Here is a 25000-nt window from a genome sequence, read left to right as displayed (position 1 = left end):
ACTCTAGCGAACAGCCACAGTGAGTTTTTCAAACATGAGGGAAACATCACGCAAAATATGACAGGTCGAGTTTGATCTCCGTTGAAATACTCCACTCCTTTATTATTTATGAGGTTCTCAGTTGTTTTCGTACTTGAATTAGTTACTTTGGGATTTAGTTGGTTGATAATACCGATTATGCATAATGCACGCAAAATCTTTTTTTTAATGCAAAACATTTATTAGAAAATTGTACCTATGCCAATCGACTAAGCGAATAATTAACATTTTTTTTTGTTTTGCATAATCACCCACAACCATCTCAGCCAATATTATAGTATGCCTCCGCTTTTATCAAGTTCTGGAGAAGAATCTCTCCTGATGAATGATTGACATTTTTGGAAAAATGTGTGTAAATTATTTTAAAATCTTGTGACTGCTCCGTTCAATTAGAAATTTTGTTGGAAATCCTTGGACCGTAAATTGTAGGAGTGAAAGAAATCGGAGAGGTGAGTGTCTGAGAATCCATCGATGGCTTTAAAACATTTGAACAATTGATCAATGACTCTTACCACACTAACTGAGTTCGAAGAGCGCTCGCTTAAAACTGGTGCTCAGGCTCTTTTTCCTTGTCATTATTCGTCATCTTTTAAGCGGATTACCGTTGTTCTTTCTGTCCCAGATGCCCGTGCAATGTGCAATCTGCCTCATGCGAAAAAAAAAGATGCTAAGTGCGAAAATTGAGTCGGGCCAAAGACCAGAATTAGGAGGGTGACCGGACATCAAACGCGTGATGCGTGATTTACAAGACTTCTTATTAGAATTCCGTGATAAGTGAACGCCCTTTAACCTAGAAGGATACCAGTCATCAAAAGTAAATAGGGTCTTAACGAAGATCAATAAAACGTGGCAGCCGTGTCATTGTTTTCTGGTTTTTTCCGTTCTTTCCAAATTAGCAAAGTTCACACTAGTTCTCGCGGGATAACTAGTGAGCCATATATGAGTTCAAACTAAGAAAACATTGTCAAAACTACGACTTCTGACTTATTGAACAACAAACTATGATGACTATAGGATGCCCAGACGAGTAAACGCTCGCAGAGCGTCTAGTTTCAACAAGTAAGTCGTTTTTATTTGTCAAACAAAAAGCAATATGACAAGTGAGATGCAATTCATTCCAGGGCAAAAAACGGTAGATGCAAGATAATTTTTGATAATACATCCAATAGGTTGAAATCTTACATTATTAGCTTAGCGTACTTACTCTTTTTTAAGTGACGCATGATTGGTTAAAAAAATTATCCGTGATGTTGTGTGATTGAAACCCACCTTTGCCACCCTCAATTTAGGGATACTGGGTCTGACTGATCGTATGAAAATTGAAAATCCGAAGTTAGCTTTACTCTAATCAACAAAAACAAAAAAAGTGATTAAATGATAAACCCTCATAGTCAATTGAAAACCATTTTTAAACATGTAAGACTTGAGATACACAAGTTCTATATAAAATATTTATCGATTTTAGATCCTTTCATTTTATTTAATGATTGATTATCAGTAGATAATAACCCTATAATACCTTGGTAGCTGTTTTTCACATTATGTCAACCTATAAGCGAAAGCAATTTGTGTCTAAAATACCCCTCACCCTAAGAAAACTTAACGCTCACAAAAACGGGGTCTTTACCACACAGCTTTCAAAGTTACATCACACCAAAGTACCTAAATTCTTATAACCACAATATAGCATGTAATAAAATTTATTTGTCTTGATGTAATTTTCAGTTTATTTGGGCTACAGCATAAAAAGGTAAGTTGCTTTCTGAATCAAATGTTCGGAATTCCGAGCCAAATTTCCAGGATCCACTCTTAAATATTGCAATATGATGACGAAATTTGGTAACATTCAAGTATTCTTGCTCTCTTATTTGCTGAAAAATACACATGACCACCGTCAATGTCACAGATTTGTCTGAGTCGTAAAGTTTTTTTAATGCATCTGCACAGCTCCTACGATAAGGCAGCTATTTTATTGCCACCGTTCTCTATTTATTGCGAGCAAGCGTTTGTGTATTTTAATTTATAACTTATGGTCCTTTCTGTTTTCAGATACCTGGACCGCTTAACTGATTCCCTTCAGCAAAAACTTTAAGTCGCAGAAAAATTAGTAACGTCCATTAAAGTGATGGCTGATAAACGACAGGCGGCCACCATAGAACAGAGAGACTTGAACCTAAACTTGAAATTATCAGAACTAAAACATGCGTGCGCTAACCCTTCGAAAGTCATGATTTGTCATTTGATTATTTGTTTGTTGCAGGACTACGGCCATCATGAGCTACTTATGACACATAACGCCTTGGGAAAATAATGGGCCAGATCTTATTTCAGAAGGCAGGAGTTAAAAAGCTTTTAGTAAATATGTGCATCTCGAGTATAGAAATGTTCCACAAGTTTGCGTGAAGGTCCAGCGTGTCACCTGTTCTGAGATGTGTCTGACTTCTGCCTCACTCTGAAAGTGGAAAGGAAGTGAAGGAAACAGAAGTCCTGGTAATATACCAACCCCTACCCGTGACAGTCTATTCTGCGGCCAATTGTCGATACCAAGGCCGAAAGAGCCATTACGAGACCTGATAAACTAGCTTCATCATATATTATGTAAAATATGTATCTTGCCGCCTTTTCAACCACGTCTCTATCGTTATCCATTTCCCACTTTCAGATTTCTCAGGAAATCTCCAAGAAATACAAGAACAGGTCGGTGAATATTATGAGTGAAATAAACAATATCAAGAACAGGCTGTTTATTTCATGTTTACTGTGTTGTCGTTTTTGGCCCATGGGAGGGGGAAACAGTTGTCGCTTGTTATTGTGCCCTTTTGAAGATAGCCAATTGCAAAGGAATTTCGCTGGGACACTACAGAAGTCTCAACACTATAATCAGAGTTCTTACAAGACAACAACAAAACAACTATCAATGGCGAAAAAAAATTAGCTTATTGATTAAAATCAAGAGTGGTTATCAACATGTTACCATAGTGACTTAAATTAAGGTTATGAGCAAGTACTATTCTGTCAACCCTAAAAACTGAGAGATCCTTTCTATAACTCTTGCAAAGCAATTTTCTAAGATTTTTTACATGAAATTTTCAAAACATTTAATTTCTAGTCGTTATCAAGCACAAACGTCCCTTCTCAGTGTGCCAATTACAGCATTCTCTTCCACTTTAGTGAAAGAGCACAAGGGCCTTCTGAAAAACTATTCAAAATGTTGACATAAAAACAACATTCTAACAACTAAGTAAGACTCTGCGTAAAATTGAACGCGCCATCACCTTGGTATATATAACTGCTCGTGTACCCAGCATTATGGAAAAGGAAACAGATCTGGAATTATTCACCCTGACCACTGAAACGATAACTGAGTCTCGTTTTAGAACGCCGCAAACTCAAACTCGGTTAACTCGAGCGTATTTCATGTATTTCAGTCATCTCTATCTGTAGAACTCAACATTAATCATGGTCACATCTACAAGTTGGTATCAACCCTGCGCCGGTTTTCCATTTTCCAGGAAACCGTTGGAGGTGAGGGAGAACGTTTTCCAATTGATTGGGAATCGTAATACTAAATTTAACATTTTGGGGGATTCTAGTGGTAGTAACCAAGTTCACCATACGTAACACAAACCAAACCCCTATTTTTGAGGATAATTTACAACCAGCGCAAATGGTAGAGGAAATTCAGTCGGCCCAAAGGGCGGAAAAACAAAGAAAATGGGCCTAACTGGTCGTATAAAAATTGAAAATTGAGTTGAGTTTTGAGCTGATCAAGGAAAGAAAAAGGGATTTCATAATAATTTCATAATGTTTCTATTTCGTATGTAACTTTTTAAGCTTCTGCTAGAATAGTTTATTAACAAGCGCCTCCTTTCAGTAAGCGCCCCACTCTCCCGCCTCTAGGCTTAGATTTTAAATAAGAGCCCGAGTACTTATTCGAAGAAATAGGGGGATTGAAATACACAAAAATATGAAGAACTGCCTCACAACTTTTTTTGTGCACGATAACAACAGTTGCTATGTGCTCTTCATTGGAAAAATGTAATATTTACTCAACCAGGACCAGCGCTATTATAGCAACATTCATTTTGTTGATTTGTTCCATCATTAAAAGATCCCCCCCTCCCTCACAGGAAATATCATCACTAGCCTCGCCACTTCCCCCAGTGTAACCACCACCATCGCCGGGTCCTCTGTCGAATGTACGTAAACCACCGCCACCTCCGAACCCACTGGAAAACTTTCCACCCTCTCCTCCCTGAAGATATCCTGAACCCCCTTTTTCCCCCTAAACGACTGAAATTCCCAGCATCATGACCATTACGATGGAAGCCGCCACCACCACCACCTACAGTACGATCAAAAAGTGATCAGTGATTCTCTTACAAATAACACCCATAAATTTAATTTCTTACCATCAAACGACGATCCGCAGTGTTCCATAACTTACTTAAGCTATTGCTTTTTGGAGTTTAATTAGTGGAGATTGTTGGTAACAAAAAAGCTTATGAGGAGAAGTCAGCGTAAAAACGCTGCAGTTGACTCTTTATTTAGTGCTTCTGTTTAATCCAGATCCGCAATTAACGAATGAGAAGCCTTGTCAAGTTTTTCGATGTCATTTTTCGAAGTCTTGTATGAGGTGCTAGCTTCCAAAAGAACCATCAAAGAAATTCTTCAAAACTAACATTAAGAAATTTGATGATTACGGTTTTCATAAATCCCTCAAAATCTGATTATCAGCGACTTACTCTATCATTGGTTGGAGATATCCAGCTATGATTAAAGGCGTGTTGTTTCGTCTCACAACAAATGTACCTCCACCACCTCCAGCAGTTTTAAAGTTAACGTTTTTCCCTTCTTGACCAACAAGTATATGAATGATCTCATCTTTGTTCAAAATAAAGTTTCCAATCATTCGTGCCCCTCTTCCACCGTTCTTGATGATACTGTCCTTGCTGTACCCCCTGAGGCTCCTATTGCTTCTATTCTGTATTCGCCAGTGTGTGGCACAGTCCATTGTTGAATACCGCTAGACAATGTCACTTGCCCGTCGTGATCCTGACCTGTGTAGTGATTTCCAATTCGGACTGGACCCGTACGTCCAATCATACCAAGAGTTGTAAACACTGCTGTAAATCCTGTACAATAATCGCAAATGAAAGGGAAAGTTATGGTACTGTTAAGAAATTGTCAATTGTTTTGGGTATTGCCAATATTGCACACTACCGCCTAGAAAAAATATTCCTCTAAATTCGGCAGAATAAGATAACGAAGCAAAAATCTCCAGAAAATCCCACTGACAAGCAAGACTGATTAAGTTGATTATTTTCTTCCGAACCCAATAATAACTATATCTCCATAACGGTATCTTCGCACTGGCTCTAATGATGAACATAGAATCTACTTTCAACCGCAAATATGCTGTCACTCTTGCTGGTAACTCTTCGGAAACTGGTCAATTCACCAAGCTGTACAGCTTTCAACGCTACAAAACTCCTGATTGACCTTGATGGACATCGCTCGAGTGTGTACCTGTATACCTTGTGTGCCGCGATGTCAATGACGTTTAGATAAGAAAGCTGCTGTGCTGTCCTGTGGTCAGACCCAAACTTGAATAATGCTCCTGCCTATGATCTCCTTGTACCATCATACATGGAGCATTAATTGAGAATATCTAAAGGTGTCCAACTAAGTTTATTCTTAACTACCCACCGTCTCTTATGCTGATGAACTCGTACTGCTTGGCCTGCTGCCGGTAGAATACCATACAGAAATTGGGGACATTATACTCTTGTACAAGTTTAAGTCTGGTGCTATCTCCATTATCAATAAGGAGATATAAGATAAAATGATAAAATAACAGTTACCTTTGCACTTAGTTCCATTTCCACGACATCCATCTTTACACGTGCACTTGTAAGATCCCAGGGTATTGTTACACTCAGCATTCACATCACAGTCGTGTGTTCCGTTAGCGCATTCGTCCAAGTCTAGAGAATTAAAAAGAAGCATCTTTTATACGGAACCTGTTTTTATGTTTTTATCTTGTGTTTTGTTGTGTTATTGTATTCTTGTTTGTTTACTTTAGTAGATTTTTGGGATGTTGTAGTCAGCTACTTTATTCTAATTTTCTCGTTACCATGTTCCCGCCAATAGTGTAACTCTATATTCCGCATGTAAACAGACACACAACCCACAATTCCCCCATTTGCTCCGACGAAGGACTAGCGCTCGAAACTTCGGATTTTAAACTCGCAACATTGGCCTATTTTACGTCATCAACTCACTTTATACAACTAAATTACCTTTGCAGTTAGTTCTATTCCCATGAAATCCATCTTTACAGATGCACTTGTAAGATCCCAGGGTATTGTTACACTCAGCATTCTCATCACAGCCGTTTGTTTCACTAGAACACTCATCCGATGTCTGAGACAACGAAATGAGCGCCACATTTATATAAGGGTTTGTGTGTATTTGACGTGCTCTGGCTGCAAGTGTTTTCGCCTCAATGCTAACGTTCCCCGTTGTCAGCAAATAAGAAATGGCCACACATTCATTTTACTGACTACAAAAAAATTTAGAGGGTTCCTCACCTCTATCACAATCGTGGCCTTCAAATCCAGATCCAAAAGCACACAAACACTGATAATCTCTATGTGTAAAGCCAGCTTGGCATGTTGCATTATTTCTGCAAGGATTTCTGGCGCAAGCATTCTTAAGAAGAAAAAGAATATGACCACTTAAATTTTTTTGTTTGTCTTCTGCTCGTGCATTCATGTTTGCGAGTTCCGAATGTTATGCAAGTTTGTAAAATCTGCGCGTCTTCCATCATGTCCATGTATTCCGCGCAAGCTTTTCCACGTTCCAAGCGTGGCACTGTTCAGAGCGAGAGCAAAATCTGCATGTATCCTATAAATGTACAAAAACAGCTCCAGAAGCGGTCATTCTTAGATAACGAAATATGCCTCTCTTAATTCTTTTTTTCAAAAGTTTAAACGTTCAATTATCATAACCTATATTCTGGTGGGTGGAAGGAGAATTTAGAGGAGTGGCAGAGGCTGGGGGATGCTTTCTCTTGCTAAAAAAGCCTCAAAGAGTATAAAGTACCATACTCTTGGCTTAAAAACGTCATCCTCACCTCAGCTCTGCGGTAAATGTAACTTTCGTTTTTTACCAGGTCTCCATCGTGTTCAATGGTCGCGTTATTCAGATCACACTTGTGTGTTCCAGACGCCTGTCTTAGCTTATGGAAGTTATAACTGACACAGTTAGGTTCCAGATAGCATTGTAACCTGCAGAGATCCTCGTCGAATACTTCAATAGTTCAAACCGTGTGATTTCCAACCTGTAGCCAGGTTTAGGAAAACTGGTAAACTGCAAATTTCGGCAGTTGCCTGGTGAACGATTATATTAAGAAAGTTGCTATGTTACATTGAGTACCACAATTGAGACTGGAATTGTAGAGCAGTGTTACTTCTGAATTATTGCTTTGGTTTAGCACCAGGAGAGTGATTTATATTAATAATCTGACTTATCATGTTTATCTTCCTTTCGTTGTGATCAGCTATCGTGATCGATCGATTGTTCCCTAACTCCATAAACAACTTTGTTAATATATAGAGTAAGTCGTGTTTGTCACGTAATAATGGTCCTCTCGTTTGAGCATGTTTGGTTCTTTTAAAAAAGGTTATTATCGGAACGTGTCATGGAGTTTTTTGTTTGGTCAATTCATGAGAAGCGTTTTTTATTGTGTCGCGTCACTGCAACTTTCGACCAATATGCGTATTATGAAAAGCGCGAGGAAACAAAATTAGTCGCTCGCGTATAAATTACAAGCCTCTTAACTTTATGAACTCCATGGTACGTCAAGCAATTTTGACAAACTCTTTTTACACTATCAAGGTCCTGGCTTTCTACTTCTAAAGATGTAACAAACATTTCCTACGCATACTGTGTATTCACGAGCACTAAAAGGCGAAACGCTGAAATTTGCCCCCGAGTATGCACACCCCAAGGAGATAATTGAGTATGACGGAAGAAATAAATCCTAAAATGTCAACTATTGTCTTTGTTAAACAAATATTTTATTTGAATCACCTATTTTGCCTCAGACTAAGTTAGAACTTTCTTTCTGGGGCGGATCATTTATAACTTATGCCAAAGTTCTACCAACTCGGTCAAATACACAAATTCAGTCTTCGATTAAGGTTTTTTGAAATATGAACCAAAACTTAGATCAACTTTGGAGCTGATTGTGCGAAGAAGTCAGGTTTTTCCACAGATAATATGTTAAGTGCCAAGTTTGAAGCACTACTCTAACAATGCGTTATGTTACTTAGATGTGACGAATTAAAAGGTCTTTTTTCACTAAGAATTAAAAACCGTTACTACTGTATGAAGTTTTTAGTTGAACAAGCCAAGCCATTTCAGTGGAGTTCAAATGAGTCTCTCAATCTTATAGTATTCAACTTATCCATCGTGCAAAATTAAAAAAGTCGAACCCGTCCTTGGACTTCAATTCATTGAAGAGACAGTGACTGTTTTATTTCTAAGGTTAACTTTGCTTTAAGATACTCCAGTAAGCGCCCCTTTTTTAATTTAGATGAAATAATTCATTACATTTGATATTAGTAGGAGAAGCTCGTGCGATTATTGTAAAGTTTAGCCGTTGTCAACAAAAAAATTTAAAAAAAAGTAATTTATCGCCTTGGTAAACTTTGAAATATACTCAAACTATAACAAAGTCATAACTGTGGTAAAATCTTACCTTGTCCTTCCGGTATTAGGGAGGCCAAAACAATGACAACGAAGTAGTAGAGTACAGAGAGCATGTTCTCAGAAAACACCAGCTATAACTCTAGCGAACAGCTACTGTGAGTTTCTTAAACATTAGGGAAACATCACGCAAAATATGAAAGTTCAAGTTTGATCTCCGTTGAAATACTCCACTCCTTTATTATTTATGAGGTTTTAAGTTGTTTTCGTACTTGAATTAGTTACTTTGGGATTTAGTTGGCTGATAATACTCGATTATGCATAATGCTCGCAAAATCTTTTTTTAATGCAAAATATTTATTAGGAAATTGGACCTATGCCAATCGACGAAGCGAATAATTAACAATATCTTTAAGGAAGAGGTTTTTTTGTTTTGCATAATCACCCACAACCATCTCAGCCGATATTACAATGCGCTTCCGCTTATATCAAGTTCTGGCACAGAGTCACTCCTAATGAACAATTGACATTTTTTGACAAATGTACGCCAATTATTTTAAGATCTTCTGACTGCTCTGCTCTTATCTGTTCCCCGTTCCCCTTTCCTTGTTTTAGTAGCATGTGAAATCAACGAAATCAAAGTACAAGTTTTCAAGAAGAATGTAAAATCTACTTCAAGCGAAAAAAAAAAAAGGTGCGAAAATTCAGTTGGTCCAAAGAGTAGAATTAAGGGATACTGGGTCTAACTAATCATATGAAGATCGAAAATGGGAAGTTAGTTTTACTCTAGTCAACAAAAACAAAAAAGGGATTTCATGATAAACCCTCAAAGTCAATTGAAAACTATTTTTAAACATGTAAGACTTGAGATACACAAGAATTTGAAGAACTGACTTCAGATGAGTTCTATATACAATATCTATTAGTTTTAACTCCTTGCGTGTTAGTTAATGATTGATTATCAGTGGATGATAAGCCTAAAATATCTTGGCAGCTGTTTTTAATATCATGTCAACCTAAAAGCGAAAGTAATTTGTGTCTAAAATACCTTTCACCTTAAGAAAACATTACCCTCGCAAAAACAGGATCTTTACCACACAGCTTCCAAAGTTCCATTACACCAAAGCAGAACACAACATGGACGCATTCAGAGAGACATCGAGGGAGCTGGGCCCCCAATATTTTTACAGAGAGGGTTTCTGCTCCCTAGGCACTCCTTGGTTCCTTTCTAGGTTCCATTTTAGGTTCCATTTCCATAAATACCGTCTTTTCAAGTGCAGTTTGGACTATACGGTGTCGTAAAGAATAGTCCTGTTATCTTCTGATCTTGCAAAAGTCACCTTTGAGATTGAAGACAAGACAGCGTAATGTGTCAAAACCGAGCTACCTGTGCAGTTAGTTCCATTTCCATGTTTACACTTACACTTGTAAGATCGCAAGGTATCGTCTGCCCGCATTTGAACGAAATACTACGACAACAGAACGCGAACTTTTCACAAAAAAAAAAACCTGTAAAGTATATTTATGGTTTGAATGGGTTTTTGTAAAAGATAGTCTGTGGCTATTTCGTGAGGCCAGCTTTTAACATGGTAAGCTGTAATTCGTATTTAACTTGCGCAGTCCCCAGTCCTCACTTCAGCACCTTTCAGTTTTCGTCAAAAAAGGGGCTAAGGGGAAGGGGATGAGGATGGCGGTGATTCAGACCTAGTACCAAGAGGCCAGCGAACAGCTTTCAAACAGACTTCAACTATTTGCAGATTGGCGCATTGCTTGATTTTATTAGACGAAAAGCCTTCAAGTCAAGGCTTCCCTCCACGTCTTCTTTCAGTAGATAGGAATTTGTCATGGCGAAAGAATCATTATTTCTGCTGGAAATTGTCACCATGCTAAGTGCCTCGTTTCAATCGTTTTCACATCTGATTGTGCAAGCGAATAATTAGCTGTATCTACTACAATGAATTTTTCTATAAGTCTAACAGTCATCTCAGCGAATAGATCACTGTGGTTTATCTTCAATGAAAGTTAAATTCAGAAAAGGAAACTCCGATAAACAGTTACTGTGCTTTGAAAATTGTGTGTGAATCATCTTCTGATTACTCTTTCCAATCAAAAAATTGTCTTGAAAATCCTCGAGCTATTTGCGGTGCTTTTTATCGCTCAATTTAAGAATTTCCTGTCAACAGAAGGCTGTCGCAGAGATGGACTTGTTCTCCGCTGTTTTCCATCATCTAAATAATCCTACATCAAACAAATAAAAAAAATTCCCTAAAACTGAAGTTGGGTCCCCATTACATGTTTTACTCCGCAAGGATCTTCAGTCAAGGCTGGTTTTGTGTGCTACAAAACTAAGAGAGGAGTATAAACGAGAAGTAAATTCGAACATCCTCTTATTTCTGGTTCCAAGACACGTGTACATTTCTTTGTTCTTTCACAAAATAAACCTGCTCACAGTCGGTGTCAATTCATAACTAACGTTTGACTAACATGAGACAAGAAGAAAATACTGACAGCCAGATGTTTATTTCTTGACGTTCACAAAAGTGTTTTTTTAAAGTTGCACTATTGACCGAACGATTCAGGGAAAGTGATTACTCTGCTCTGGTCTTCTCTGTAACTCATAGAAATAGCTTTTTGGAACTTTTACTGGCTTCACTTACAAAGAACATCCGCACACACGTTCTTACCAATTACATGCCGAATAAAGTGTTTTACTCTACTTCAAGTAAAAGAGCACATGAGCCTCCTCAAAAGGTACATCTAGCGCTTTCTTTCTGCAGGACATTGTCACCGAACCAACCGACTCGTTTTAGTTGTTTTCAAACTGTTCAAGCGAATGATTAGCCATAACCAGTTTATAATCTCTTGGCCATAACTACAAGGATGAGTTTTCGTATAACCTCACACAACCATCTCACCATCGGACCTGTGGCATGGTGGGTTTTTTATTTTTTGCTTCTTGTCTGACCCCTAAATTCTGGCAACTACAAGATCGCATGTGGCCTGGTTATACCAATCAATATGAAATATCTAAAATTTACTTGTCTTGATATAATTGTCAGTTTATTTGGGCTACAACGTGAAAGAGTTAGTTGCTTTCTGAATCAGTGTTCGGAATTCCGTGTCAAAATTTCCAGGATCCAGACTTAAATATTGCAATGTGATGACGACATTCGGAAACATTCAAGTATTCTTGCTCTTATATAATTTGCTGAAAGTAACACATGACCACCATCAATATCACAGATTTGTCTGAGTCGTAAAGTTTTTTTAATGCATCTGCACAGCTCCTACGATAAGGCAGCTATCTTATTGACGCCGTTCTCTATTTATTGCGAGCAAATGTTTGTGTACTTTAATTAATAACTTATGGTCCTTTCTGTGTCGGCAGGCAGGGGAAGCACGAAGTTTGTTATCAATTTAGAAATAAAAAGCCATATATGTGTTGAGTTTCGAAAATTTGACTTTTCAAGCAGTAGTCTGAATCGTCTGCCGGTGCAAAGGACTAAAGGCTAGCGTGCAAATGGATAACCCTTCCAGAGTCATAATTTGTCATTTGATTATTTGTTGTTTGAATCCTCGGCTTTGAACACTTAAGGTATTTGCTGGACGACGGCCATCATGAGCTACTTATGACACATAACGCCTTGGAAAATTAAGAGGCCAGGTCTTATTTCAGATGACAGGAGTTAAAAAGCTTTTAGTAAAGATGCGCGTCTCGAGTATAGTCATGTTCTACAAGTTTGCGTGAAAGTCCTGCGTGTCACCTGTTCTGAGATAGGTCTGACTTCTGCCTTACTCTGAAAAAGGAATGGAAATGAAGGAAACAGAAGTCCTGGCGATATACCAACCCCTACCCGTGACAGTCTATTCTGTTGCCAATTGTCGACCCCATCTGAGTCACTTTTTGTAATACGGTAGAAAACTTCTTAAAAAAAGTTTTCACAGGGAAAAACACGTTAATTCCTTCTACAACATTTATTTAGGTAACAATACTTACAGAACCTTGCTTGCAGTACCGGAGAAATATATCACGCTAGATATCACTATAGATATGGACGTAGAGTCACAACCGGGTCCAGAGATAGCCAAGAGTTTCGGAGGAGTTAATAAGAACTACCCGATGTTAATGCGAACTAAGCCAGCGTCTTTGAAATGCTCTGAACTCTTGTCTCTCCGAAACAAAGCTTTCAAGCCATCTCCGGCCGTTCTATCTCAGTTCAAGTCACTCGGCATTCTGAAATACCGTGGGCAACATAGTGCTCGAATCTCACGATCCATCTCAACCAAGAAAATCCCGGTGATGCAAGGCCGCCGTTTCATCAAGGCTGAAGGTCGGAAAGTGGATCGGAGTAACTTAATTAACATTCCGCGTGTCAACACAACCGACAAAACATCCACCTCTAAATCAAAGGGTTTCGCTGTCCCAAAATGTTTGTTTACGAACATTTGTGGTTTGTCGAAAACAAAAAGTCGTGTACGAGCACCTGTGGCGCTTGAGGCTGACCTGAGATCTCAGGATATTGATGTGTGTATTGTCAGTGAAACTCATCTTTCCACTAATATGCCGGACGCCGTGGTGAATATCCCAAATTACAATGTGTTCAGGCGGGACAGAGGTTGGGCAGACTTGGACAAAAGGAAAAAAGGGGGTGTTGCGGTCTATGTGAGAGACAGTCTTAAAGTCTTGGATGTCTATCGGTCCAATTTATATGAATTTATTGCTTTAACAGTGCAGTTGCCGTCCGATCACATTATGCTAATTTGCGGCCTGTATAATCCTCCGAAGCATAGCTACCGGGATCTCGACTTAATTAATTATATAATATCTTTTGTGGACCTTGTGTTGAACAAACACCCAGAAGCGGCTATTGTCTGTGGTGGCGATGTAAATCGTTTGGATATGCAAGAATTTAAGGCTTTGTCTGGCTGGGATTTCGTGGTTGATTTTCCCACGCGGGGTAACGCGTGCTTGGATAACTGTATGACCAACCGAGCGGATCTGTTCGGTCAAGCATATTCCATACATATGCTTATTAAGACAGACCATGAAGGCTTTGTTTTACCGGCGGGATTAAAGCTTAAACCTATGCGCCGCAAAGTTCTTGTGCGGGACTGTAGGGAACATCGGAAACAGTCATTTTATATGGCACTCGCTGCGCTGGACTGGAGTGACGTCCTCAATGAGGTGGACATAAACAAGGCGGTCGAGGTGCTTGAGGTAAAGATTCGTGCAGTGATGAATAAGTTTATGCCGCAAAAATCTGTACGCATGTCATCGCGTGACCCAGTTTGGATGTCCCCATTAGTCAAGTGTATGCTGAGGACTAAGTCCCATATATCTTTAAAGAATAAGGAACGCCTGTCTTTATTTAATAAGCGCATTTCTGAGCTGATAACCGAGAACAGAAGAAAACTGGCTGCCATTGGTAGCGGTGAGTGGTGGAAGGGCGTGGACGCCCTATCGCAGCGTCGCAGGTCATCATTGATAAATTTGGACAAGAACTCTCTAGTTCGTCTGAACGACTACTTCGCCAACCTGTGCTATGATGACACTTACGTTAGACCTAGTGATATGGATATCCCGGACAGTGTAAAGCCCCCGAAAATATCTGAGCGGTGTGTCTGGAATACCTTAGTTCATGCAAAGAAAACCGCAACGGGACCAGACGACCTCCCGTACTGGATCTGGAAAGACTGTGCTGAGCTACTCACACCAATCGTCACTCACGTTTGGAATCTGTCGCTGTCTACTCATACATGGCCAGACTCCTGGAAAAGGGCAAATGTTAATCCTCTCCCCAAAGTGAACATGCTTATAGAGGACTCAGACTACCGTGGTATTAATGTTACTCCCGTTATTGCCCGGTTGTTTGAGAAGGTCGTGTATCGTACACAAGCACAGTCAGTCTTTGAGAGCAACCTGAGCCACACCCAATTTGCATATAGACAGGCGGGTAGTTGCACAAATGCCTTGCTCGCTATCCAGCACCAGACATACAAGTATTTAGATAGTAGTGACTATAGCGCAGTGCGAATTTTTACCATGGACTTCAGTAAGGCTTTCGATTTTGTGAACCATGCTATTTTGTCTGCCAAACTGAAACAGCTACCTCTAAATCCGTACATTATCAATTGGTATCATAGTTTCCTCTATGCAAGACAACAACGTGTTGTTAGTTATAATTTTTTAGGACAGTGGAAACTTGTCAATAGAGGAACCACACAAGGTAGTGTAAGCGGACCGTATCTTTTTAATATATTTTTGAACGATTTGGAGATTTTTTTTAATGGTTGCCCTGTGCTTTTTAAATATGCCGATGATTCCACTATTCTTTCGCCTATCACTAGGAATAGTGACCCGTCTGCCGACTTAGTAGGACAGTTCTTAACATGGTGTAAAGACAATAGAATGGTCTGCAACCCTTGCAAATGTAAAGAGCTGGTTGTTAGAAAGAAAAATCATAATGTACTCTACTCTCCAATTAATAATATTCCCCAATGTAATAGCTTCGTTTTACTAGGAGTAACTTTACAGAGTGATGGAAAATTTGATGAGCATGTAAGAACTAAGCTTGTCAAAGCAAACAAGTGTTTACACGTCCTACGAACATTGAGAAAGGAACATTACTCTCAGGCAGAGATTGATCATCTTTTTATATCGATTGTTTTAGCTAATTTTAGCTATGCACTTTCAGTCTATGGGGCATCTGAGTCCGATCTTACGGTTGTACAAAATTTTTTAGACCGATGTCATAAACGCGGTTTTATCTCATTTCCAGTTTTTATCAAGAACCTTTTAAACAAACAAGACAGAAACATTTTGAAGAAACTAAAATCAACGGATTGCCACCCCCTGAAAGATATCATTCCTGTCCAAAAGACATATCTACACAATCTCAGGAAAAAAGGCTGCGCGCGCCCGAAAATTAATACACAGCGCTTTATGAACACATTTGTAAATAGGTTGATATTTAAGCTCCATTTATTGTAATGATATACTTTTTAATTCATAATATGTATGTAGATTTCTGTAGCTTTTTCAATTCATTGTAACATAAGATATGTAGTTTTATCTTATGATGGAATAAAGACTTTAAAGACTTTTAAAGAACAAAAACTTCTAAATTACTTATGTACCGGTAACTAATTACAAAAAATGATAACAAACAGCCCTGCAAAAAAAGAGTTTCCACGCGAAACAACCTTTGAAATCGGACTGAAAAAGTTGGCCGAAATCAAGTTCGCTATTATTTATATTGTCTTCGGTCGAATTGTAGACGATATCGTCTTCGGAACCATCTAAATTGTTCGCAATGCCACATTTCGAAAGAGAATTCATGATCATTGCTGCAGGAATATCACTCCACGCCTTCGCAACCATGAATAAATCAATGCCCCTTTTATTAATTAAAACATTTAGTACCTAGTCGTTATCAAGCACAGACGTCTTTTCTCGATACGCCAATTATAGCATTCTCCTCCACTTTAGTGAAAGAGCACAAGAGCCTTCTCAAAAACTTTTCTAGATGTTGACATAAACATAACAATCAAACAAATTAATACAATTTTGCGTAAAATTGAACGTGTCATCACCTTGGTATATATAACTGCTCTTGTACCCTGCATTATGGAAACGGAAACAGATCTGTAATTATTCATCCTGACCACTGAGACGATGACTGAGTCTCGTTTTAGAACGCCGCAAACTCAAACTCGGTTAACTCGAGCGTATTTCATGTATTTCAGTCATCTCTATCTGTAAGATATATCCTTTGTTACCCTGTCCCCCCCCTCTTTATACTTCAGGGAACACAACATTGATCATGGTCACATCTACAAGTTGGTATCAACCCTGTGCCGGTTTTCCATTTTGCAGGAAACCGTTAGAGGTGAAGGATTGACTGGGAATCGTAACACCAAATTTAACATTTCACAAATGGGGGATTCTGGTTATAGTAACCAAGGACGCTATACGTAACACAAACCGAACCCTTATTTTTGAGCTCGAGGATAATTTACAACCAGCGCCAATGGCAGAGGAAACTCAGTTGGCCCAAAGGGAGGAAAAAACAGAGATAATGGGCCGAACTGGTCGTATTGAAAATTGAGTTTAGTTTTGAGCTGATCAAGGGGAAAAAATGATTGCATAATAAACTTTCACAATCAACTAAAAATCATTTTTAGAAATATGTAATACTGTATTTCCTGGAGTAACCGCCCACGCCATAATAAGCCCCCTCTCCCGATAGGCGCCGCCCCCTAGCCCATAATATCAAACAAGCGCCCCGTCCGTTTTTCTCACTTTGTCAAACAGTTTGGATACGAGGAAAACCTGTATTTATTTCCATTTTATATTTTTTTAAGCTTCAGGTAGAATAGTTTCTTAGTAAGCGCCCACCCCCTTTAAGCTTAAATTTTAAATAAGAGCCCGAGTGCTCATTCGAGGAAATGGGGTGATTGAAATGTACAAGAATATTAAGAACTGACCTACAACTTTTTTTTGTGCACGTTAACAAGAGTTGCTGTGTGCTCTTCATCGGAGAAATGTAATGTTTACCCAACCATGACCAGCATTATTATTGCAACATTCATTTTGTTGATTTGTTCCATTGTTAAAAGATCCTCCCCCTCCCCCACAGGAAATATCATCATTAGCCCCGCCACTTCCCCCAGTGTAACCACCACCACCGCCTGGTCCCTTGTTGACTGTATGTAAGCCACCGCCACCTCCGAACCCACCAAAAGGCATTCCACCCTCTCCCCCCTGAAGATATCCTGAACCTCCTTTTCCCCCTCCTCCACTAGAGCTCGTTGCATCATGTCCATTATTATGGAAGCCGCCACCACCGCCACCTACAGTACAATCAAAAAGTGATCAGTGATTCTCTTACGAATAGCACCCATAAATTTAATTTCTTACGATCAAACTACGATCCGCAGTGAAGCTTATGAGGACAAGTCAGCGTAAAAATGATGCAACTAACTCTTTATTTAGCGCCTCTGTTTAATCCAGATCTAACTCTATCATTACGTTGAAGATAGTGAAGGATGGCAGTAAAATGCAACGAATTTCTCAGTATTTATAAAAAGCAAATTCTCCACCAACCAGAATTCACACCATTAGTAAGTCCTCCTTGTCCTTCTATTCCACCTGATCCCAGTGGCGAGTTGTTCCCTGCATTTCCAATGGTGTCTAGGGACGCATCACATCCCGGATGTTGCTCTGACATATTTTTTATTCCCCCTCCACCTCCAGCTATGATTAAAGGCGTGTTGTTTCGTCTCACAACAAATGTACCTCCACCACCTCCAGCAGTTTTTGAGTTCTTTTTCTTTTTTGTCCCTTCTTGACCAACAAGTATATGAATGATCTCATCTTTGGTCAAAATAAAGTTTCCAATCATTCGTGCCCCTCTTCCACCGTTCTTGATGATACTGTCCACACCGTACCTCCCTGAGGCTCCTTTTGCTTCTATTCTGTATTCACCAGTGTGTGGCACAGTCCATTGTTGAATACCGTTGGACAATGTAACTTGCCCGTCGTGATCCTGACCTGCGTAGTGACTTCCAATTCGGACTGGACCCGTACGTCCAATCATACCAAGAGTTGTAAACACTGCTGTAAATCCTGTACAATAATCGCAAATGAAAGGGAAAGTTATCGTACTGCTAAGAAATTAATTGTCATATTGCTTTGGGTATTGCCAATGTTGCACACTACCGCTTACAAAAAAGTATTCCCGTAAATTCGGGAGATATAGTTATCTTCATGACGGTATCTTCGCACTGGTTCTGGTAATGAACATAGAATCTACTTTCAACCGGGAAATATGCTGTCACTCTTGCTGGTAACTCCTTGGAAACTGGTAAATTTACCAAGCTGCATAGCTTTCAACGCCGCAAAATGCAAATTCGTTCACATCTTTAAGAAAACTCCTGGTTGACCTTGATGGACATCGCTCGAGTGTGTACCTTAAGCTTAAGACCTAAGCATCACTGATTCCCGTGATCTCCAATGGGCAGAGCATGCAGGAGAAATAACCTCAAAGGCCAACAAGACCTTTCGTGAATCAGGCGAGTTTTCCGCGATGTCAACGACGTTTAGATAAGGAGGCTGCTGTGCTGCCTGTGGTCAGACCCAAACTTGAATAATGTTCCTGCCTATGGTCTCTTTATTATACAGTCATACATGGAACATTAATAGAGAAAATCCAAAGTTCTCTGACTAAGTTTATTCTTAATTACCCACTGAAAAACGTCTCTTATGCTGATCGGCTCGTTCTGCTGGGCCTGCTGCCGGCAGAATACCCTACAGAAATTAGGGACATTATACTCTTGTACAAGTTTAAGTCTGGTGCTATGTCCACCAGAAAAATATGGAGAGATAAGATAGAATGATGTTATAAACAGTTACCTGTGCATTTGGTTCCATTTCCAAGAAATCCATCTTTACAATTGCAGTTGTACGATCCCCGGGTATTTTTACACTCAGCATTCACATTACAGTTGTGTGTTCCGTCAGCACATTCGTCCAAGTCTTGAGAATTAAAAAAGAAGTATTTTTTATACGGAACCTGTTTTTATGTTTTTATCTCGTGTTTTGTGGTGTTGTTGTTTCTCGTTTGTTTGCTTTAATTAATTTTTGAGATCTTACAGTCAACTATTTTATTTTTGTTGTATCGTTACCATGTTCCCACAAATACCGTAACTCCATATTCCGCATATAAACAGACACAACCCACAATTCCCCCATTTGCTCTGACGAAGGACTAACGCTCGAAACTCTAGATTCTAAACTCGCAACAGTGGCTATTTTACGTTATCAACTCACTTGATGATACCAAATTACCTTTGCAGCTTGTTCCGTTTCCACGAAATCCATCTTTACACGTGCAGTTGTACGATGCCAGGGTATTGTTACACTCAGCATTCACATCACAGTTGTGTGTTCCCTCAGCACATTCGTCCAAGTCTAGAGAATTAAAAAGAAGCATCTTTTATACGGAACCTGTTTTTATTTTGTTATCTTGTGTTTTGTGGTTTTATTGATTTCTCGTTTGTTTGCTTTAGTAGATTTTTGGGATGTTATAGTCACCTACTTTATTCTAATTTTCTCGTAACCATGTTCCCGCCGATACCGCAACTCCATATTCCGCATATAAACAGACACAACCCATAATTCCTCCATTTGCTCTGACGAAGGACTAGCGCTCGAAACTTCAGATTTTAAACTCGCAACAGTGGCCTATTTTACGTTATCAACTCACTTGATACAACTAAATTACCTTTGCAGTTAGTTCCATTCCCATGAAATCCATCTTTACAGATGCACTTGTAAGATCCCAGGGTATTGTTGCACTCCGCATTCTCATCACAGCCGTTTGTTTCACTAGAACACTCATCTATGTCTGAGAGAACAAAATGAGCGCCACATTTATGTAAGGGTTTGTGTGCATTTTACGTGCTCTGGCCGCAAGTGTTTTCGCCTCCATGCTAACGTTCCCCGTTGTCAGATAGGAAATGGCCACACATTCATTTTACTGACTACAAAAAAATTTAGAGGACTCCTCACCTTTATCACAATCGTGGCCTTCAAATCCAGACCCAAAAGCACACAAACACTGATAATCTCTGTGCGTAAAGCCAGCTTGGCATGTTGCATTATTTCTGCAAGGATTACTGACGCAACCATTCTTAAGAAGAAAAAGAATATGACCACTTCAATTTTTGTGCTTGTCTTTTGCACGTGTATTCATGTTTGCAAGTTCTGAATGTTTTGCATGTTTGTGAAATATACGCGTCTTCCCTCATGTCCATGTATTTCGCGCAAGCTTTTTTGTTATTTACGCAAATGTTTGTGTTGAGCACATTTGTTCCCGTCCCAAGTGGGGCACTGTTCAGAGCGAGAGCAAAATCTCCGTGTATCTTATAAATGTATAAAAAAAGCTCCAGAACCGGTCATTCTCAAATAACAAAGTATGCCTCTCTTAATTCTTTATTTCAACATTTTATACGTTCAACTATCGTAATCTATATTCTGGTGGGTGGAAGGAGAATTTAGAGGAGTGGCAGAGGTCGAGGGATGCTTAGTCTCATACTCTTGGCTTAAAAACGTCATCCTCACCTCAGCTCCGCGGTAAATGTAACTTTCGTTTTTTACCAGTTCTCCATCGTGTTCAATGGTCGCGTTATTCAGATCACACTTGTGTGTTCCAGACGCCTGTCTTAGCTTATGGAAGTTATAACTGACACAGTTAGGTTCCAGATAGCATTGTAACTTGCAGAGAACCTCGTCGAATACTTCAATAGTTCGAACCGTGTGATTCTCCAACCTGTAGCCAGGTTTAGGAAAACTGGTAAACTGCAAATTGCGGCAGTCGCCTGGTGAACAATTATATTAAGAAAGTTGCTATGTCACATTGAGCCCCTCTACTGAGACTGGAATTATAGAGCAGTGTTACTGCTGACTTTTTGCTTTAGTTCAGCACCAAGAGAGTGATTTTTATTGATAATCTGACCTATCATGTTATCTGCCTTTGGTTGTGATCAGCTATCGTGATCGAACGAGTATTGCAAAAATCCATAAACACCTTTGTTGTTACATAGAATGAATCGTGTTTATATAATAATAATGGTCCACTCGTCTGAGCATGTTTGGTTCTGTAAAAAAAGGGTTATTAGCGGAACGTGTCGTGAAGTTTTTATTGTGTGAATTCATGAGAAGCGGTTGTTGTTATGTCGCTTCACTTAAGCTTTCAACCAAACTGCGTATTAATAATGAAAAGCGCGAGAAGACAAAATTGGTCGTTCTCGCAAAACTCACGAGCTTCTTAACTTCATCAACACCATGGTATGGAATTTAGCTCTTGACTTTCTACTTTTAAGGATGTAACAAAAGTTTTCACTGCATACTGTACATTAACGATCACTAAACGGCGAAACGCTGAAATTTTTTCTTGAGTATGCACACCATAGGGGCATAACTGTATACGATATGAGAAAAAAGTCCTTAACTGTCAACTGTTTTCTTTGTTAATCAAATCTTTTGTTTGAACCACCTGTTTTTTTCTGAAGCTAAGTAAGAATTTGCTTTCTGCGGTGGATCATAAATAACTTAATTATGCCATAGTTCTACCAACTCGCTCGAATACACGAATTCAGTCCTCGATTTAGGTGTTTTGAAATATCAACTAACATGTAGATCAACTTTGGAGCCAGATTGTAAAAAAAAGTCAGTTTTTCCCTCAGATAACATGATTAAGTGCGTTATGTTTCTCGCTGTGACGAACTAAAAGGTTTCTTTACCAAGAATTAAAAAGCTTTACATCTGTGTAAAGTTTTAAGTTGAACAAGAGAAGCCATTTTGGTTGAGTTTAGATGAGCCTCTCAACTCATCTATCGTGCATGATCAAAAAAGTCGAACACGTCTCTAGACTTCAGTTCATTGAAGAGACAGTGACTGTTTTTCTTTTTTAAAGTTAACTTTGCTTTATGATACTCCAATAAGCGCCCTTCCTTTTTGAATTTAGATGAAATAATTAATTATATTTGATATTAGTTGGAGAAGCTTATGCGATTACTTTAAGATTCAGTTGTTGTAAACAAAAAAATATATGAAATGAAAAAATAATTCATCACCTTGGTAAACTTTGAAATATACTCAAACCATAACAAAGTCATAACTGTGTAAAATCTTACCTTGTCCTTCCGGTATTAGGGAGGCCAAAACAATGACAACGAAGTAGTAGAGTACGGAGAGCATGTTCTCAGAAAACACCAGTTATAACTCTAGCGAACAGCCACAGTGAGATTTTCAAACATGAGATAAACATCGCGTAAATATGACAGCTCAAGTTTGATCTCCGTTGAAATACTCCACTCCTTTATTATTTATGAGGTTCTCAGTTGTTTTCGTACTTGAATTAGTTACTTTGGGATTTAGTTGGTTGATAAAACTCGATTATACATAATGCACGTAAATCTTTTTTAATGCAAAACATTTCTTAGGAAATTGGACCTATGCCAATCGACGAAGCGAGTAATTAACCATATGGATCTTTTAGGAAGAGTGTTTTTTTAACATAATCACCCGCAACCATCTCAGCCAATATTACAGTGTGCTTCCGTTCTGGAAAAGAGTCACTCGTGATGAATGATTCACATTTTCTGAAAGTGTGTGTCAATTATTTCAAGATCTTGTGACTGCTCTGTTCAATTAGAAATTGTGTTGGAAATCCTTGAACCATAAATTGTAGGAGTGAAAGAAATCGGAGAGGTGAGTGTCTGAGAATCAATCGAGGGCTTTAAAACATTTGAACAATTGATCAATGACTCTTACCCGACTAACTGAGTTCGAAGAGTGCTCGCGTAAAACTGGTGCTCAGGCTCTTTTTCCTTGTCATTATCCGTCATCTTTTAAGCGGATTACTGTTGCTCTTTCTGTCCCAGATGCCCGTGTAATGTGCAATCTACTTCATGCGAAAAAAAAGATGTTAGGTGTGATTGGGTCGGGCCAAAGAGCAGAATTAAGGGATACTGTGTCTAACTGATCGTATGAAAATTCAAAATCTACACTTAGTATTACTCTAATCAACGGAAACAAAAAAGTGATGACACGATAAACCCTCATAGTCAATTGAAAACAATGTTTTAACATGTAAGACTGGAGATACGCAAGTTTTATATAAAATATTTATCATCACTAATTCCTTTCATGTTAGTTAATGATTGATTTTCAGTGGATGATTAGCCTTGGCAGCTGTTTTTAACATTATGTCAACGTATAAGCGAAAGTAGTTTCTGTCTAAAATACCCCTCACACTAGGAAAACTTTGCACTCACAAAAACGGGATCTTTACCGCACAGCTTTCAAAGTTCCATTGCGCCAACACAATAAGTCAACGCATTAAGAGAGACACCGAGGGATCTGGGGTTCTGCTCACCAGGCTCCCTTAGGTTCCATTTTACGTTCCATTTTAGGATCCATTTCCAAAAAAAGCGTCTTTTCAAGTGCAGTTGTGAGGCTAAACCCAAAATTTTGACCAAGCGATGGAGGGATTCAGACCTAGTACGAGGAGGCCAGCGAATGGCTTCCGAACAAACTTCAACTATTTGAAGTTGGATCCCCATTACATGTTTAACTCCGCAAGGATCTTCAGTCAAGGCTGGTTTTGTGTGCTACAAAACTAAGAGAGGAGTATAAACGAGAAGTAAATTTGAACATTCCCTTATTTCCGTTACCGAGACACATGTACATTTCTTTGTTCTTTCACAAAATAAAAAATATTATCGCGAGCAAGCGTTTGTGTACTTTAATTAATAACTTATGGTCCTTTCTATGTCTGCGGCAGGGGAAGCACGAAGTTTGTTATCAATTTGGAAATAAAAAGCCGTGTACGTGTTGAGTTTCGAAAATTTGGTTAACCCTTCGAAAGTCATGATTTGTTCCTTAATTATTTGTTGTTTGAATCCTCGGCTTTGAACACTAAAACAATTTGCTGGACAACGGCCATCATGAGCTACTTATGACACATAACGCCTTGGAAAATTAAGGGGCCAGGTCTTAATTCAGATGACAGGAGTTGAAAAGCTTTTAGTAAAGATGAGTGTCTCGTGTATAGCCATGTTCCACAAGTTAGCGTGAAGGTCCTGCGTGTCATCTATTCTGAGATGTGTCTGACTTCTGCCTTACCCTGAAAGAAAAATGGAAGTGAAGGAAACAGAAGTCCTAGCGATATACCAACCCCTACCCGTGACAGTCTATTCTGTGGCCAATTGTCGACCCCAGCTTGGTAATACGGAAGAAAATGCCCCACCCCCTTCCCCCCCCCTTCCCCCCCCGATAAGAAGGCCGAAAGAGCCATTATGAGACCTGATAAACTAGTTTCATCATATATTATGTAAAATATGTATCTTGCCGCCTTTTCAACCATGTCTTTATCGTTATCCACTCTCCTCTTTTAGATTTCTCAAGAAACCTCCAAGAAATACAAGAACAGGCCGGTGAATATTATGTATGAAATAAACACTATAAACAGGCTGCTTATTTCATGTTTACTAAGTTGTCGTCTCTGGTGTTTAAATTTAAGTTAAATTAAATACAACTACAGCAGTGTCAAAAAAACGCTCAAAATAATTTTGTCATTCATTTCGTTAAATTCGCGGTATTTATATATAATGTATCACAGAGAATGAAATTTTTTAGTTCTACAATAGCTGGACAAATGCCCCGTGTTTTAATTCTTGG

At 38.9% G+C, this 25000-nt stretch overlaps 2 protein-coding genes, 1 non-coding gene and 1 pseudogene across 4 annotated transcripts in view; 1 reads left to right on the top strand and 3 right to left on the bottom strand.

The window, feature by feature from the left end:
- The window catches only part of LOC149039980 (uncharacterized), a 6338-nt pseudogene extending 6269 nt beyond the window's left edge, over nucleotides 1–69 (bottom strand). The window contains exon 1 of the transcript XR_016179842.1: nucleotides 1–69. This exon is cut by the window's left edge and continues 87 nt beyond it. The product of XR_016179842.1 is annotated as an uncharacterized LOC149039980 (transcript).
- Nucleotides 70–4947: 4878 nt separating this feature from the next.
- Nucleotides 4948–8957, bottom strand: LOC113680885 (uncharacterized). Its single transcript, XR_016179534.1, has 6 exons — nucleotides 8807–8957; nucleotides 7178–7433; nucleotides 6633–6753; nucleotides 6342–6465; nucleotides 5904–6026; nucleotides 4948–5174 (listed from the first exon to the last, which is right to left on the bottom strand). It is a non-coding gene; the product is annotated as an uncharacterized LOC113680885 (transcript).
- A 3848-nt stretch (nucleotides 8958–12805) lies between these two features.
- Nucleotides 12806–16655, top strand: LOC149039979 (uncharacterized). The gene is made up of 3 exons (XM_089181498.1): nucleotides 12806–13972; nucleotides 14156–14889; nucleotides 16631–16655. Exons 1-3 carry the CDS (start codon nucleotides 12806–12808, stop codon nucleotides 16653–16655), a joined length of 1926 nt encoding a protein of 641 aa, XP_089037624.1.
- Nucleotides 16656–17074: 419 nt separating this feature from the next.
- LOC113680861 (uncharacterized) lies at nucleotides 17075–22563 on the bottom strand. The gene is made up of 8 exons (XM_089182776.1): nucleotides 22453–22563; nucleotides 20879–21135; nucleotides 20327–20447; nucleotides 20040–20162; nucleotides 19604–19726; nucleotides 19169–19291; nucleotides 17861–18382; nucleotides 17075–17607 (listed from the first exon to the last, which is right to left on the bottom strand). Exons 1-8 carry the CDS (start codon nucleotides 22514–22516, stop codon nucleotides 17288–17290), a joined length of 1653 nt encoding a protein of 550 aa, XP_089038902.1. The 5' UTR covers nucleotides 22517–22563; the 3' UTR covers nucleotides 17075–17287.
- Nucleotides 22564–25000: the final 2437 nt, after the last annotated feature.

This window comes from Pocillopora damicornis, chromosome 9 (assembly GCF_964200805.1).
Source record: "Pocillopora damicornis chromosome 9, jaPocDami1.2, whole genome shotgun sequence".
NCBI classification, from domain to species: domain Eukaryota; kingdom Metazoa; phylum Cnidaria; class Anthozoa; order Scleractinia; family Pocilloporidae; genus Pocillopora; species Pocillopora damicornis.
This window is presented reverse-complemented; position numbering and strand designations above follow the sequence as displayed.